General features: G+C 39.6%; 2 protein-coding genes across 2 annotated transcripts; both read left to right on the top strand.

Moving 5' to 3' along the window:
- Window positions 1–2027: 2027 nt before the first annotated feature.
- On the top strand, window positions 2028–10732 carry tmc2a (transmembrane channel-like 2a). Its single transcript, XM_030767839.1, has 20 exons — window positions 2028–2067; window positions 2237–2278; window positions 2556–2967; window positions 3239–3391; window positions 3724–3814; window positions 3920–4001; window positions 4516–4622; window positions 4710–4808; window positions 5038–5180; window positions 5612–5759; window positions 6102–6290; window positions 6825–7004; window positions 7618–7779; window positions 8165–8293; window positions 8472–8539; window positions 8799–9038; window positions 9491–9616; window positions 9891–9969; window positions 10269–10392; window positions 10509–10732. The coding sequence occupies exons 1-20, from the start codon at window positions 2028–2030 to the stop codon at window positions 10730–10732; spliced, it is 2838 nt and encodes a 945-aa protein (XP_030623699.1).
- A 1522-nt stretch (window positions 10733–12254) lies between these two features.
- Window positions 12255–17237, top strand: LOC115806979 (annexin A1-like). The gene is made up of 12 exons (XM_030767838.1): window positions 12255–12317; window positions 12500–12617; window positions 13747–13841; window positions 13924–14037; window positions 14329–14419; window positions 14711–14790; window positions 14883–14939; window positions 15213–15306; window positions 15615–15710; window positions 16381–16439; window positions 16762–16884; window positions 17181–17237. The coding sequence occupies exons 1-12, from the start codon at window positions 12255–12257 to the stop codon at window positions 17235–17237; spliced, it is 1047 nt and encodes a 348-aa protein (XP_030623698.1).
- Window positions 17238–17571: the final 334 nt, after the last annotated feature.

Genomic DNA, 17571 nt, shown 5'->3' with positions numbered 1-17571 from the left:
TCTCTCAGTTTACGAGTTACTTTGTCAAATGCTTTATTTAACCTTTTTTTGTTTAGAATTACACTGCTTTGTCTTGGTTACACGTTTCCAGCTTCTGTATTTCAGGTAAAATTGACTCATACTTTCCAACCTGAAGGGTTTTAAGTCAGCATCGCCCAAATCCAATGAAGTCATACAGATGGCAAATATTTATTCAATCAAAATGTTTTTATCCTCTGTTTTCAATTCTAGTGGCAAATAAACAGTTTCTTTGGAAATAATAATAATAAAAATAACAACAATATATAATAATAATAATAATAATAATAATAATAATAATAATAATAATAATTCTCAAACAGACAGACTTTCTTCTTTCCATGAAATGTTTTCTGTTACCTTTCTGCAGTGAACAATAGAAGTATGTGTTAAGGCTGGCACACAGAAGGTGGCAGAGAGAGCCATTACAGGTCATTTCTATGTCCTGCCACTGAATTTCCCTCACTCTGTAATCCCTTACACACAATGTTTTGATCCTGTTGTAATACAAAGTGTATAAAACTTGAGAAGATGAGTTGACAGTGAGAATATTCTCTGCTCCAACCTATAGATTAACCCCTCTCAACCCCTGTAGTGGTTTTCTGTAAGAAAAGTTAACACATCATGCATGACAGTGATAATAGTGTGATCTTTATAGGGCATGAAATCACAGAGAAAGTATTTTTACTGTTTCTCCGCTTGATCATGTGTAGGCATACTGTATGTATATTGGCTCTCTGTTTCATGTGCTGCGTGAGTCCTGTAGGTGGGTCTCTTAGCTGGATGGTTCTGCCTCCTGACTGTCATTAGTCTTTTCTGTCTGAGCCTCCACAGGAGGAGGCCTACAGACTACTCTCACAAAACTGTGACTTTGTTAGTTTATCCTGTTCTTTTAAATCCAAGTTTCTCTATGACCCCTATTGCCCATTTAAAAGGTTAATTGATTCTTTCCTATTGTTTTGAATATGATTCCTTAAAATTTCAATTTAGCCTTGTAAATTGATTCACTTTGTGAATACCTGTATACTGTGTTTTGGGACAAGGATGTTCTTGTTAAATCCACTTTTTGTTCTGTTTATGATAATCAGTGACAAAGGGAAGATTGGTGTGTTGATGATGATGATGACTTTATCCCACTGTTTTTACTGAATGGCTGTGTAATTAGCCATTTTAGCTGCAAAAATCGAGATTGGAACAAGTAGGCCTCCGTGTGTATGTGCCTTGTAGCCCCCGTCAAGTGTTCTGTCTTGTAGGCTATATTTGTAGTAGTATCTAGTAGCCTATATTTTCTTATCACATCAAAATGGTTCATAAGCTTGATGTCCAGAATTCGATACCATATTTTTTCTCTCTTTTTGTGATTGCATCTTAGTAATGTTTATTTCTAAAATGCTAAGTTTGAATTAGTGTGAAGTACAGTTTGTTTGAAGTGTGTTTAATTGTCTCTGAAAGGAACCCTAAACCTTCATTAAATCTTTAAGGCAGTTCGTCGTGCGACAGCAATGGTTTAGGTGTCGTGTGTCCCGAATAGTGAGAGTGTCTCTAACGGTTTAAACGATAGATGAAGACTAATATGCTGCCCTGTGATGTGGAAAAAATAGAGGGGGGCTTCGGTGTGGTATATTTTAATTTATTAAAAGATATATCAGCAGAATTTATCAAGGTTTCTACAAGACTTTTTCAACTTGGTCACTCTAAACTTGACCAAGCTTTAAGTCTGTGTTTTAATTTGTATGTTCCATGAGTTACCGATTGTGTTTGCTTTCCAAAACATACAATAGCTCTGTGATTATAAAAGCAACCATACGGTATCCTCAATGCACCTGTGGTAAAAGCCTTTCATATTTCACCATAATGTAGTGGGAAGGTCACATGGCGTTGCCATGGCAAGAGGGAGTCAGTTACATGAGAGCCACTGTGAACCTGCGGGGATGTAAGTACTGACATCAAGCCCTGAGGTGTAGGCGACTGAAGTCCGAGCAGACACTACTCAAAGTAAGTTTATAAAAATGCCGAGGAAAAGCGAGACAACAAGAAAACTGGAAGATGGTGAGTTCTCAAAACTGTGTGTGACAGAATGAAAGGCCTAGCATTTTCCTTAGTTTCATCTCATCTCATTTTCGTCTGCACGTACAACATACCTTTAATTCTTTTGTCAGCGGTTTACGTTATTTCAACTGTTTGTGAAGGAGGTTGTCTGTTTCTGTTCGTTTTCTAGTGGGAATTGATATTGACGGTGAAGTGGACAGTGAAGATGAAGGTAAGAAGCCATTAATCACCTGGTTTCTATTCTGAGAGTAGTTTATTAGTTTGTTTTTATTTCATTTATGTTGCATTGTTCCCCAATATGAAATGTCCAATCACACTTAAACTCATGGGTATCCCCTGTTCAAGGTACTCACCTCAGTCAAAGTGAGAGTGGTCAATTTTAACACTGTCATATGTGTTTTGCTGCTGTGGCTCCCCATGGATGTATGTCTCCTGTTCTTTCTTTCTCTCTTTCTTTCTTTCTTTCTTTCTTTCTGTCATCTACTCAGAGCCAAGACCAAGAGGTAGGGCCAATAACAGAAGGCAGGCCGCTGGCAGAAAGGGTAAGAAGGCTGCTGCAAGTGAAGATGATGAAGATGAGGAAGAGGAAGAAGCTCCCAGAAATCGACGCACTGCCAACAAAAAGAAAGCAGGCAAAGCTCGAGTCAGTGAGGAAGAAAGTGAAGACGAGGCCCCAAAGCGGAGACGTGGGGGGAATAAGAAGAAAGCCACCAAGGCTCAAGACAGTGATGCAGACAGTGAGGAAGATGAGAAGCCAAACAAGAGAAACAAGAGAGGTGCCACCAATAAGAAACAGAAGGAGGAACAGAATAACAAGGAGAAGAAAGGAGATGCCAAGGGCAAGGGCAAAGGGAAGGACAAAGACAATGAGAAGGACAAAAAGAAGAAAAAAGACAATAGGTATAGAAGACTAAGAATTCTGCAAAACAAGCTGAACACCTGTAATTGACACTGTCAAACAACTTAAATGAAAAAGAAGAGAACACTTATCCACTTCCACTATGTGGAAAACATTATTAGTCACAGTGCTGTCTCACCAATAAATCCTTAAACCTAGCCTTTTGTGTTCTTAAGTAAAATAACAACCATTTATTACACATTGGTTATTACTGTAGCTTTCCCTGGTCATCTCTTCACCCCCTCTTTCCCTCCCTCTCTTACTGTCTCTCAGTTCCTCAGATTCAAACACTGACTCTGAGGAAGAGGAGTCCATGTCTGAAGGAGAGATGGCCAGACTGATGGAGGAGGTGGAGGAGAAGAAGAAGCTTATTGCTAACATAAGAAATAAGCCCTGGAGGATGAAACGAAGACTCACTCTCCTCAAGTAATGTGTCTGAGCAATCGTTATGTATTTACAGTATGTGTAGACCATTCAGGGAATCTGCGTTCAAACTAAAATTTACTCCAGTGACTTTACAACCATTTAACCTTTCCTGAAAAACAGACATGAATTTATGTTTCAACTGTACTGTTAATGTATAGATAAAGCAATAAAGTAACTGATCACAGTCAGGAATATCCTGGAACGGTTGTTCAGATTCCCCTTATTTTATCAACATCTTTTTCAAAGTCATTTTTGTTTGAGGATGTAAGTCTGTTTTGTATTGATGCAATACTCTCTGCTTACTGATGGTGGAAATCTTTTTTTTTTTTAAGAGAGGCGCAACTGTTTGTGGATAAATTTGAGGGTGCCCTGGGGAAGGGGAAGGGCAGGAAACTGTATGCTTATAAAGTGATGATGATGAAGGTAGGAACTGCACGTTTCATGGACAGTATCTCACCTTGTGTATTTTGATCTGGAGGTGGGGTAAAATGTTAACAGCTCATCTTTGGTTTTTGCCTTTGTATCCAGAAATGGATTAAGTTTCAGCGAGACTTTGAGAATTTCAAGACTGCATGCATACCTTGGGAACGGAAAATAAAGGAAGTTGAAAGTAAGTCACTACGTGGCCTGGTAGAACGAAGGACATTTGTGCCTCATTTGAATAGAGTGCACTTTAGTTTGGGCTTGGTTTTTCATGTTTGTGGGGAGTGAAAGTGGGGCAAGCTGTGGTTAAGCACTAGTTATAACACCGAAAGAACAAAAGGATGACATCGTTTCTCACTGTGAACCTCAACAACCTCCTTGCCATGCTTTACTCATAGGCGATAGTCCCATTTAATAATGGACATTTCACAACTCACAGGTCAGAGAGTTTCAGTAATAAGTCATTCAGGTGAAATATCCCCACCTGGTGGAAAAATGTAGATGTTTCATCATTTTTGTCCGTCTTGCATTGTGTGGAATGTGACAGAGTAGCTGATACAACCATTATTTTCTTGGCACATTTCACACGACATAAAATCAGGTTACTATAAAAGATCAAAATCTCTTGTTCAAGAAGAGTTGAATGATGTGAATTGCTTTGATGTGTGAATATGAATACTTGTTACTGTTTCTGACTCCAGGTCATTTTGGCTCCTCTGTGGCCTCATACTTCATCTTCTTGCGCTGGATGTATGGGATGAACCTTGTCCTCTTCAGTTTGACTTTTGGCCTTGTTGTGATTCCTGAGGTCAGTGGTAGTGCTGTACTGTGTGGATAAATGAGAGATCATCTGCAGATGTATGATAAGAAAAGAATGACTTGTTTTTGCCTCAAGGTTCTCATGGGACTGCCATACGGTTCTATTCCCCGGAAGACGGTGCCGAGACCAGAACAGCCCACAGCCATGGACTACTCTGTCCTCATGGACTTTAATGTACGACACAAAATAAGATACAGTTTTTTTCACTATAGTGCCTAAGGCAGAAGTGCGTTAAAATTGCTGAGATACAAGATAATGGGAGCTCTTCAAATCTGTCCTCAGGCTCATGTGATATTAATCCTTATATCTTCAAACATGACTCTATGTTGATGGATTGCATGAGGTTTTGTGCAGAGATCAGATAATTCAACTAGCTGTAACACAAAGCTGTATTTTCTCATAGGGGTACTGCAAGTACTCTGTCCTTTTCTATGGTTACTACAACAACCAGAGGACCATTGGCTTTCTGAAATTCCGGTTACCTTTGTCATATCTTATGGTTGGCATCGGAACCTTTGGGTACAGCCTGATGGTCGTGATCAGAACGTAAGACTCCCCCCGTGTTTTTACGTTTACAGGTCAGGAGATGGACATACAATTATTTAGAGGTTAATTATGTACAGAAAGTGGAACTGAACTCTGTGTGTTGTTCAGGGAATGGCAAAATAGCATGTGACCCCTAAGATCATCAGTTAGAATACATGAAAGCCATTTCAGTGTATTGTACCTAGTCCATTGGTAGTTTTATGGTGTCTGCATCAGTGTAATACTATGTAGAAAGTTATGTGAGAGGCCTTGGCTTTGGATAGGATCAAGTTAAGATCTGTGATAGAGTCTCATAGGAATTTCTTGACTTTCTTGTCTCTTGTGGTGTTTCTGTACAACGTGCCTCTGGGGTCATTCACTTAGTGCAACTCAAGTCATGGGTCCACACTCTTTCATGACTGGCTATGATAAGTGCTGTTGTGTGATGACAGGATGGCAAAAAATGCTGATGTGGGAGGTGGGGACGGAGAAGATGGGGAATTTACCTTTGCATGGAAGATGTTCACCAGCTGGGATTATCTCATTGGTAATTCCGAGACAGCAGACAACAAATACGCCTCCATCACCACCAGCTTCAAGGTAACCATGGCAACCTTCTATAATCATGTGTCCTGGAATGTTTTGCATTGAATGAACTCGTAAGGTGAAGTATTTAACTTGATAGAGCCCTTTCATCATCTTAAATCACAGAGTGCAAGAGAGCCTATTGTGTACATATTCATGAACATTTTGTATTCAGATCCGTCCTAGCATTCAAACATTCCAGTTACCTTATGCCGGAGAAGTACGGTCTAGAATTTGTACCTCTGCACTTCTTTGGGAATGGGCACTAAAATAATATGTGCCAAGTTGGTTTTTCCCACAGTAGTTGAGTGGAGTACAGTATTGTACAGTAGCACTGCCTGGCTTGCTGTGCTGTAGGAATCCATTGTGGATGAGCAAGAGAACCAGAAGGATGAGAACATCCACCTGAGGAGATTCCTGCGTGTGCTGGCCAACTTCCTCATCACCTGTAGCCTGGGTGGGAGTGGTTACCTCATCTACTTTGTGGTAAAGCGTTCTCAAGAGTTTGCTAACATGGATGACCTGGGATGGTATGAGAAGAATGAGGTAATGTATGTCTGAATGCTGTTGAGAAATGTTTTCATATTATATCTTGTAGGACATATTTTTACAGTGATGCAATGATTAACAGAAGTCTTACAGAAGTTTACAGAAGTCTTACTCTGTAGCTGTAGAACCAGTATTAATAACATTTAATACACTCACGCAGCAAAGTCCTTAAACATGTTATACTACACATGTGTTACTGCACAAGAACATGGCTACTCTGTGATCTATAACACAATTTCTGAATACCAGCCTATTGTCCCCCAGTGAGGTACATTTAAATCACTCAGATTTGTTTGAAATATTCTTACAAAGAGTGTTGTATCTTTACAGAGCAAACTTGCAATGTTGGTTGTTCAGTGTGAGGATTTTAGGACATGCGTTGTTTTGCATAATAGTTTTGTACGCCAACATTCCATCAATACCCACACTGTTACAATTACTTGAGAGAGACTTGCAAGTTATTTAATGAGTTAATTTAACACTTGTTTAATTTGCTGAGCACTGATGAGTGTGAACTCCCCCATGGTTAAGGTTGAGATCATCATGTCTCTACTTGGCTTGGTGTGTCCCATGCTGTTTGAGACTATTGCTGAGCTGGAGGACTACCACCCCCGAATTGCCCTCAAGTGGCAGCTGGGCCGAATCTTCGCTCTCTTCTTGGGCAACCTTTACACTTTCCTCCTTGCCCTGTTTGATGAGGTCAATGCCAAGGTAATTCTACCTCTACCTCATCTTTATGCAGAATCTTGTTATTGAGTGAGGTTCTAAGAACTTCCATGAACTGATGGGGCATTCTCTTAAAGCCTCAGTGGATTGAAGACTAGTATGGCCTTGAGGCAAGTTTGAAACAATGCCATATCACGTGGCACATGTGGATTGTATGGTAACACAACATGTGATACTCTTGTCAGGATGTTACAAAAAGATGCATCAACATGACAGAAAGCCATCAGAAGATATCTGGCACCTTAATGACCCTGTATCAGTATCATTAAGTCTCATGTAGGAATGAGGAGAACCTAGTGTCATCTGTCAGCCTTGTTTGATACTGGATACAGACTGTGAGTGCAGCACGAGAAGCAGCTCGTGATATCATTTGTCATCAGGGCACAGGGACTATTGTTGTTGTAACAGTTTTGCTCCTTTAGCAACATGTTTGCTCCCTTAATGATATAAAGTCATAGTAATCATGTAAACAAGGAATAACTCTGTACCTTGTCTCAGGAGCAGCAATAAGGAAATGATCTCTCCCACTTATTAGTTGCTTAATTTCCTCGGAAAGGGTTTAATGTGATTTAGTTAATTCATGTATTTTGCCCCCTAGCTGGAGGAGGAAAAGTCTATAAAGAATGCTAGTATCTGGTTCATGAATGAGTACTACGCCAATTTCACTGCTATGAACCCCAACAACACTGAGGCCACACCCCCTCCCGTCGACCCTTCGGATGTCATCAGAGGACCATGCTGGGAGACTCAAGTGGGAATAGTAATGCACTTTCATATTTTATCTTCTATTTTAACCATTCTGCTATTTCATTTTTACAATACCTAAATTTGGTGTCTTTTTTCATGTTACATATAAACCCTTTATTTCTCTAACTACTGGAATATATGAATGATATGATATGCAATTACTTAATTAATGCATTAATTCATTATTGCATTCATAACAAATCTACGATGTAACAAAGATCATATGTTTAAAATTAAAAAAGAAGAAAATGAAAAGAAATGTTATTGACAGTTTGAAAAAAGATCATCTCTTTGTCCTCAAACTTGTGTAATCTTAAATTAGTCTTACTGATGTTAGAAACATAACTCTATGTAAACGCTACATAACTCTTCACTTTTCTCTCTTTTGATCCTCACAGGAGTTTGTGAAACTGACTGTCTCAGACATCCAGGTGACTTATCTGACCATTCTGATTGGTGATTTCCTGCGGGCAGTGATTGTGCGTTTCCTCAACTACTGTTGGTGCTGGGATTTGGAGGCTGGTTTTGTGAGTGCCCTACCCCTCTGACTGACAGCTCAAGCTAGCTTACCTTCCTTTAACCTTTTAACTTTTATGAGAAACTGTTCGGTGTGTTTATAGAGTTTAACACAGTGCATTCGATAGAGTTTATGCTTTCTCATTCTCGCAAGGGTCTTTACTAAGAGTCCCCTGAATCTGTCTCCAGCCTTCGTACGGTGAGTTTGACATCAGTGGTAACGTCTTGGGTTTGGTCTTCAATCAAGGAATGATTTGGTACGTGCTTTTTTTCAAACTTTATTCAGTTCAATTCAAACTGAGAGGAAGGTTGAAGTAAACCAGAGAAAGACTTGTTACAGTTCCTCACATAATGAACTTTCTTGGAATAATAAAAGATAATTGATCTGGAAAAGATTTCATACATAGAATTGACATGTAAAATGTGTGTACAGTCTGCATCATGCTTATATGTTACAGTGGAAATAAGTGATATATTAGATCCATATAAATGTGTGGTTATTTGCATTTGTCACAGGATGGGTGCGTTCTATGCCCCTGGTCTGGTGGGCATTAACGTTCTGCGTCTGCTGACATCTATGTACTATCAGTGCTGGGCAGTGATGAGTTGTAATGTGCCGCATGAGAGAGTGTTCAAAGCCTCCAAGTCCAACAACTTCTACATGGGCCTTCTTCTGCTCATCCTCTTCCTAAGTCTGCTGCCTGTGGTCTATACCATTATGTCACTTCCGCCCTCCTTCGACTGTGGTCCTTTTAGGTGACAAACACATGCACACATTTTTCCCCTGCGTGAATCACAGACTGACACATTTATATATGACTTCTACAAACTATACCACATCAAACATGTACATATACACAGAGACAGGCAGAACATTTCAGACCACCTGCTTGCGGTTGCATATACCCACGCATGTTCTATACACACAGACATGTACATATAGGGAGGTTGCTTGTGGTTTAGCTGGCTTCTTTTCTGCCACCCCATGACTCATTTAGGTAGTACACTATTCAGACATACAAATGCTTTAAAAGCTCTCTCAAACATGGACAGGATATAAAGGACAGTCAGCTAGGAAAACCAATCTCGACACAGACACTGTTCACTCATAGTCATGTGACAGTAATTTGGCTGTGCCACTGGTTTCTTTTATTAACATGAATGAAATGAGTCTTTGAATTCAAATGTAACTGACCATCTCCTCTCAGTGGAAAGGATCGTATGTTTGATGTGATCATGGAGACCATTGATCTGGATCTGCCGGCGTTCATGGGGACTCTCTTCGGCTATGTGGCCAACCCTGGCCTCATTATCCCTGCTGTGCTCCTCATGGTGTGAGTGGAAAACACAGGCCAACTGTGTACTTTAGAGAGGGCTTATAATAACAGTGTTCTTTATCCAACACATTAGCATACTATTCAGCATGAGTTCTGTGCATGCTGGTGACATAGCTTTTTCAGTAATGTCAGTGTAAATACTTCAGTAGGTGCTCTATTTGACTTAAATATGTATTTTTGATGTGTTTTTCTCATTACTACAAATGTCACCTATGTGCGTAAACTGCCAGTAATCCACATTTGCAAAGACTTTGTCACTGGTTCCTTACAGGCTGGCCATTTACTATCTGAACTCAGTGTCTGAGGCCTACAAGAACTCCAACATGGAGCTAAAGAAGAAGATGCAGATGGTGAGCTGGTAGTGTCTGGGAGACTCTATGAAGCACTACATGGGACAGTAACAGTTTCTCTTTATGAATCTTAACCAACATATCAAACCTTTAGCAGTTATAGCTTTTTCCCTTTTGCACTGTTTGGTTCCCTGTCACGGTCCTGCATCTACTTACCACATAAGAGTTGATTTTAAGTACATATCATAGCCTAATTAATGTTATCATCCACTCAATGATTGGATTTGCCTTGTCCCAGCAAGTAAGTTCAAATCACCATTTACAGCTGTATGAATGCTTCTGTGACACATTGCCCCTAGGCCAGAGATGAAGAAAAGAACAGGAGAAATAATAAAGACAGCACTAACCAAGTAATGAAAGATCTGGAGGATCTTCTCCCCAACCGCTCTCTGGCGCCCCCTGCCCCTCCTGAAGAGAAAACAGGTGAGACTAAAATGGAAGAATGTAGGTCACGCTGTATGAGAGTTACCATTACTTGACTGATTAACCGATTGCGTTGAAGTGAATCATTTAGAATTTTATTCTCTTCTGTTCCGAAGAAAACAAACCTGACCAGGGTGGAAAGGCTCCAAAAGTAAAGCCAGGAACAGCCGGGAATGGTGTGAACTTTCAGAAAGAAGTTTCTTTGGCGTCAGCCAATCCCAATGCACGAGGGGCCGTGACCCGCCCTCCTGGCCCTAGAGGGCCTGGGCCTCTACCTGGCAACAATGCAGGACCTGGACCAGGGCGTGGGAGGGGTAGGGGGCAACCCCCCAGAAGCTAGCAACTTATCAATCTGCATACCTGTCTCTTAATCAAAAAATTTCACATAAGGCGCATTATTCATCTACATTTACATACACATTATGTCTCATCACTATTAAGTCTTTATAAACATTGTGTTGTCACAGTAATTCAGTACCAAACTGACTGTTGTTGCACTGTTGTTAAATGCTGTTGATAGCAGTCAAAGGTATAACAATGCCCCACCAAAAACCCTTGACACTTAAAATGGCTTTTGTGCTTACTGAAAACAGTTACTGAAATCAGAATATTTCACAAGTTGAGATACCTGGTATGAAGCACAATGAAAAAACTGAATCCATTTTAAGTCAGAAATTGAATTATTTGATTAAGATTCAATATTCTAAGATTAGATATTCAATTTAATGAAGGCATTTTCACCATGCCCTGTATATAATGAGCAGCTTTTGAATCATTCAAATTACCAATGTGCATAATTTACACTGTTGGTTACTAATCTTTTGTCAGATTTGCTCATTGCTTTTCACCATACTTGAGAAAACACTTTTTCATTTCTTTTATAAAAAAATAAGTGAATGTAACCTTAAAATTATTTGTTTGTCTGTTTATCAAACGATTTGATAGCGTTCTATAACCAAATTCATTAATTGCCAGAATACAAACACATTATTCTACTTTTTGTCATTGTTGCATATGTAGATTCAAGTCATTTGCATGACCATAATCATGTATCTGTTTTATTTCTGAGAAAGTAAAATCCAAAACTTTACAGAGAGTGTGATACATTTACAAATCCTCTGCCTGGTGGAATTTTTGTACATAATTTAATATCAGTTCACGCATTCAACATTTACCAGATTCAGTCATTCACTTCTTACCTGGCCGGTAATTGGAATTCACATACCTGCAACAACAACGGTGAGCATTAGTGACGGACCAGATCGGCAGACAGGTTAAACTGGAAGTGTCTAGTTTTGCTCATTCACATTCAGAGCCTTACTAATGCAATGGGCATGTGTGGGCGTTCAAGGAACTGGGTGTAGTACTGAGTCTTGAGATCTTTTAGAACATATACTAAAAAACCTCGACATCTCGACAGTGAGCAGGTGAGATTGGTTTCCCTCCATTGTAATCAATAATTTCACTTTTCCAGGCTGTAATGATTTTGAGAGTGCAGTGACATGCTTAAGTGTAAAGTCCTTTTTTTTGGTGAGTTTAAGAGAGACTTTAAAATCTGTTTTTGTAATGTAGATACGCTGAAATGCTCTGAATGTGCTGACACCTGACTTACAATATGACAGTTCGCAAAATTTGCCTCTTCCTTTTCGTTTTTTGAGGTGATGTGACAGTAAACAGATGGAAAAGTCATGATTATCCAATCCTGAAAGAGAAGGGTGTGCTTTTATTGACAGGTTTGATAATGACATAGACTTTTGAGTTTGAGTCCTCCTATTAGAGGTACTGTTTGAGGTTCCCGTCTTTACTCGTAACCACTTTCCAAAACCTTGTTTAATGTGTTTCTACCTTTGCAGAGCTGCACAATGCCATTCTTTAAGGATCTCCTCAAAAAAATCATTGATGATGACTCTGATGATGAAGAATCGGTTAGTTCTATGAAAGAATTTCTCCTAATAGCTTCAAAACACTCTTCAAAGCTTTAAGACACTAGGCTCCTCTGTGATGGTTATGGATAAAAAATGTCCTCACTCCACCACTGCATGACATACCATGTTTTAACTACAGCACGTCAGTATCTCTAATATTCATCTTTTTTTCGATATTAAAGCAAACTAAAAAGCACAGTAAAGCCCAAGTGAAGCCCTATTATGGAACAATCACTCCCGACCCAAACTTCAACGCTGCACGTGATGCTGCAGCTCTACAGAAGGCCATTGAAACCAAAGGTGAGTCTGGGATGGTACTGAATACTGGACAGGTTGTTAAGTCATTCTTGACATTTTTCAGTTCAGAGAAATGACAGAGGGAGAGCAAAAAAAAATTCAGGACAGACAGACTGTAAACAGCATGTGGCTATGAATGTGACCAGCACAGAGGAAAGCTCACATTGTGAAATCCAATAATTGAAATTTTGAAGCATTATGCAAGCCTCCTGCCCTGACTGAATCAAGGAAGTGTTACTAACTTGACTCTTGAGTAAATTTAGACTTTAGACTAGAGTTTATCAATATGAATCAGACAAAGCAATGAGTTTGTGTAACATTTTCAAGTTACATGATTAGATTTTAAAATGTATTAGAAAATATGGTCTTGCTTTACACTGGACCAGTCTGTTTACATAGATTCTTGGTTGTCGCATTATTCCTGCAGTACTCATCATGGTGTGAGAGGAGAATATGGTTCGAGTTATACATCAAAGTGCTAGCTCATTTTCACACAATGAAACTAGAGTGTTTTAGTCTCATGTAATGGTCAGTAAACAAATATTTCACTGTAAATGCTTCTGTAGTTACAGCATCAGACCATGTTACCTTCTTATCATAACAATAGTGAGGTTAAAACTGCTTAACTGATTCTAGACCTTTCAGTGATAGCATCATCTCTCTCTGCCCTGGCATCATCTCCCTGTACCTTTAGCTGACTGAACTGTTTCTCTGTGAAGGTGTAGATGAACAAACCATGGTACCTTTAGCTGACCGAACTGTTTCTCTGTGAAGGTGTAGATGAACAAACCATGGTACCTTTAGCTGACTGAACTGTTTCTCTGTGAAGGTGTAGATGAACAAACCATGGTACCTTTAGCTGACCGAACTGTTTCTCTGTGAAGGTGTAGATGAACAAATCGTTGTACCTTTAGCTGACTGAACAAATCGTTGTACCTTTAGCTGACTGAACTCTTTCTCTGTGAAGGCGTAGATGAACAAATCGTTGTACCTTTAGCTGACTGAACTGTTTCTCTGTGAAGATGTAGATGAACAAACCATGGTACCTTTAGCTGACCGAACTGTTTCTCTGTGAAGGTGTAGATGAACAAATCGTTGTACCTTTAGCTGACTGAACTGTTTCTCTGTGAAGGTGTAGATGAACAAACCATTGTGGAGATTCTGGTGAAGAAGAGCAATGAGCAGAGACAACAGATCAAATCTGCCTATGAACAGAGCACAGGAAAAGTAAGACACAAAGCATTCAGTTAAAAGGATTTTTACCTTTCAGTTATTCTTTCTCACTGCATCTTTGCCCTTTCCGTGTTAGCCTCTGGAGGAGACCCTAAAGGCGGCTCTGAAATCTGAGTTTGAAGATGTGGTGCTCGGCTTGCTGATGACACCTGCCCAATATGATGCACATGAAATCAGAATGTCTATGAAGGTAAACTGGACCCAGAGCTACCTGTGTCAAGTAAACAGGCCTCAGCTAGAATAGCTGAGTGTTTGGTGTTGTCTTATGAGTTGAGCATGGTCAGTTTTACCTTAAGTTTGTTACCTAGTTTAGCTGGGTATGAATACAGAGACCCTGTGGAGCACAAAGATTGGGACTATCACTCAAATAGTCTTTCAGATCTGGTACTGCCAAAGAGTGGAGTTTAGTAACGGCATTAGAACTACGACAGGTTTATTCATCTAACAATATTGTGCCTGTGTCTATCATCTTCCTCATCAGGGACTGGGGACAAATGAGAGTGTCCTGTGTGAAATTCTAAGCACCAGGTCAAATAAAGAGATCACAGAGCTGAAAAAGACATTCAAAGAAGGTATGTGTGTGGTTTGTGTGTGTGTGTGTGTGTGTGTGTGTGTGTGTGTGTGTGTGTGTGTGCGTGTGTGTGTGTGTGAGAGAGAGAGAGAGAGAGAAAGGGAGAGGCCTTAGTTGGGTCCTCAAAAGTTTCCTTTGTATTTGCATATGTGGGAATGGATGTGTACTTAACAGTAACAATTCAGATACATGTAAATCAGTTCATGTTTATCCATGGCTTTTTTGGACTCAAGTCACTAGTTAGTAGACGTGTTCTGAATGTTATCCATTCTCCATATTGTCTATTTCATAGCCTATAATGAAGATCTGGAGGAAGATATTAAATGTGACACAAGTGGAGATTTCAGGGATGCTTTACTTGCACTGTGCAAGGTATGTGCCTTTACCTGAAACAGTGAGTTTGACAAAGAAAAATGCCCTAAAAGCATAACATTACAGCTCCATGTCTGTTCACTCGAATTCAGGCTGATAGGTGTGAAGATGAAGAAATTGATGATGGAGTGGCCAAGAGTGATGCAAAGGTATAGTATTCATTCTTCAACATTAAAACCTGTTGTTGCTGGCCCGTCATCTTCTAAGCAAAGAACTCAAACTTGTCAGCTTTATGCATACACAATTTCAGCACATGTGACATCTTTATGAAACAGTAAGACATCTATCTGTACTATATACTGTATAATGTATGTGACACCATGAAATATATGGGTAGGTGTCTATAATGGGGATTTCATTATGAACGGGGTGTGTGTGTGTGTGTGTGTGTTTGTGTGTGTGTGTGCATTTGTTTGTTTCAGGCCCTGCTTGAGGCAGGAGAGAAGAAGCGAGGGACTGTGTGCTCTGTCTTCATTGACGTCCTTACGTCTAGGAGTAGTCCCCAGCTGCGTAAAGGTAAAGAGCAATTCAGACAAGGTTTGGACAGCTGGTTCAGAGGCATGAAAAAATATACTATTGTCAGTTTGTGGAAAAATTCTGTCTAATGAATTCTGAACGTCTTGAATATCTAATGGTTTAGCATAACAATTTGTAACTTCCTTACCTATCTGATTGTCTGTCTATCTCTCTATCTATCTATCTATGTGTGTGTGTGTGTGTGTGAGTGTGTGAGTGTATGTATATATGCACACACACACACACACACACATATATATATCTGACTGTGCGTCTTTCTAAGCTGTAAATGTATTTTGTGTCTGTAGTGTTCAGATACTATGGCAAATACAGCACAAAGGGTTTGGTAGAGGCACTGGATGATGAGCTGACTGGAGACACTGAGGACTGCCTTATGACTTTGGGTAAGAGTCATATAAGTATCACCACTCATATGTGTGTGTGTGTGTGTGTGTTTGTGATGTGATGTGTGTGTGTGTGCATGCGTGTGAGTGTATCTGTCTGTATGTGTGTCTGTCTGTCTATGTCTGGGTACCTGCGTGTGTCAGACTGGACAGACCAAAAATGTATTGCTATGCAGACCTGTGGAGGAGGGACCTAGTTTTTCCAGATTGTCAAGTTCCATGTAAAGCCAAAAAAACCTGTATGTACAAAATTCTGTAGACTCTGGACATGCTCACCAATTTTTAACTTTGTCATTATTGTGTCCTTTTCGTAAAAGAACTGTATGGAGATTTGACTTATCTGCACGGCAGTTGCATTTCCATGTTTCAAGATTTTATCAGTGCTCACAGAGGTCCTCATAGAGGGTCAGCATGATTCCCTTCCAATGGGATGGTTAACTTCTGCTGATTTTTGACACAGATCAACCTAATGGGTGATTATCTTTTCAGGGAGTGTGATGGGCCAAATGAAATGTCATCAAGAGCCAACTATGTTCAACTCTAAATCTCATACAGTTGCTCTATCCCTATCTCTGTGTGTGTGCATGTGTGTGTGTGAGAGAGTGTGTGTGGAGTGACTCGTTTACTGATTCTCTCTCTTTCTCTTTCTCTCCCTTTTCTTCATGTTTAGTGAAGACTGCCTGGAACACACCTGCCTACTTTGCTGAAAGGCTTCAACAGGCTATGAAGGTAAAACTTCTAAACTCTTTAACTCTGGCCAGATCATCATAAGACAGCATGCACAACAGCAATAAGTTCATGATTTGCCTAATCAACAAATCCCCAGTCTTGTTTGGAATGGAACATTACTGACAGAATATAGTGTATTTAAAATTATGTATAAGTTATATAGCAGCAGTATGTGATATATTCAGTGGTAATAAATGTACTTCTCTATTGCTCTGCAATTGTCTGTATGATCCAAATAAGGCAACTGATATTAATAAAAGGCCTGCACTCTTTCAATGGTTAATTAGTGGGTACTTTACTGAGCTCTAAACATGTACTACAGGGTTTTGGAACCAACTGTGGAACCCTGACCCGTATCCTGGTGAGTCGTTCAGAGGTGGACCTGCTGAAAATCCTACATGAATACAGAAGGATGTATAACAGAACCCTACAAGAGGACCTCCTGGTGAGTCTTCATTCATAACAATCAGTATGTTACTATGGTGAAATTTATTCAGAGGCCACTATCAGTATTTTTGTTGGTGATGGCAGTTGTTGAAAGAATTGTTTTTAAAATGCAATGAGACTCTGAGTCAATACAAGTACATTTATACTGTGTGTTATGTTACTATAATTTTACTATGTCTTACCTTTATTGTATTCCTGACACTGGCACTGTTGCCCCTGGTTACTGGTAAAATTGTGTACTTGTACTCTTTCACAGGCAGAATCTAACCTTTCCTACATTCTGTTGTCTTATAGGCAGAAACTAAGGGAGATTATGAAACCATTCTCCTGGCTCTTTGCGGTAAAAAGTAAATATCCAGTCCTCTGGTCTCTGCTTCCAGTGTATGTCCAATGTTCCCTCGACTTGACACTGATTATTATTTTCACTAGATGGCAAAGAACACGGGGGGGAAAAATACTATCATTTGTTTGCATTTACTCAATTATTTGACATATTATGGCTCTTTGCTCTGGTTCACTCACAAGTTTTGTCTCATGTAAACTGACTTAATAAAAATGCACATGCATTCAAAATGACTGTCTACATTTTTTAATCATTTAAATCAAAAAGGACTTTTTTTTACAGGCAGGTATTTGATGGAGTGTAACATTTTGTTTAACTCAATCAGATCTGCGTTAAGTACAC

The sequence above is a fragment of the Chanos chanos genome, chromosome 3, assembly GCF_902362185.1.
Source record: "Chanos chanos chromosome 3, fChaCha1.1, whole genome shotgun sequence".
Classification (NCBI taxonomy): Eukaryota; Metazoa; Chordata; class Actinopteri; order Gonorynchiformes; family Chanidae; genus Chanos; species Chanos chanos.
Note: the sequence above shows the minus strand (reverse complement) of the source record. Positions and strands in the feature narration are given on the sequence as shown.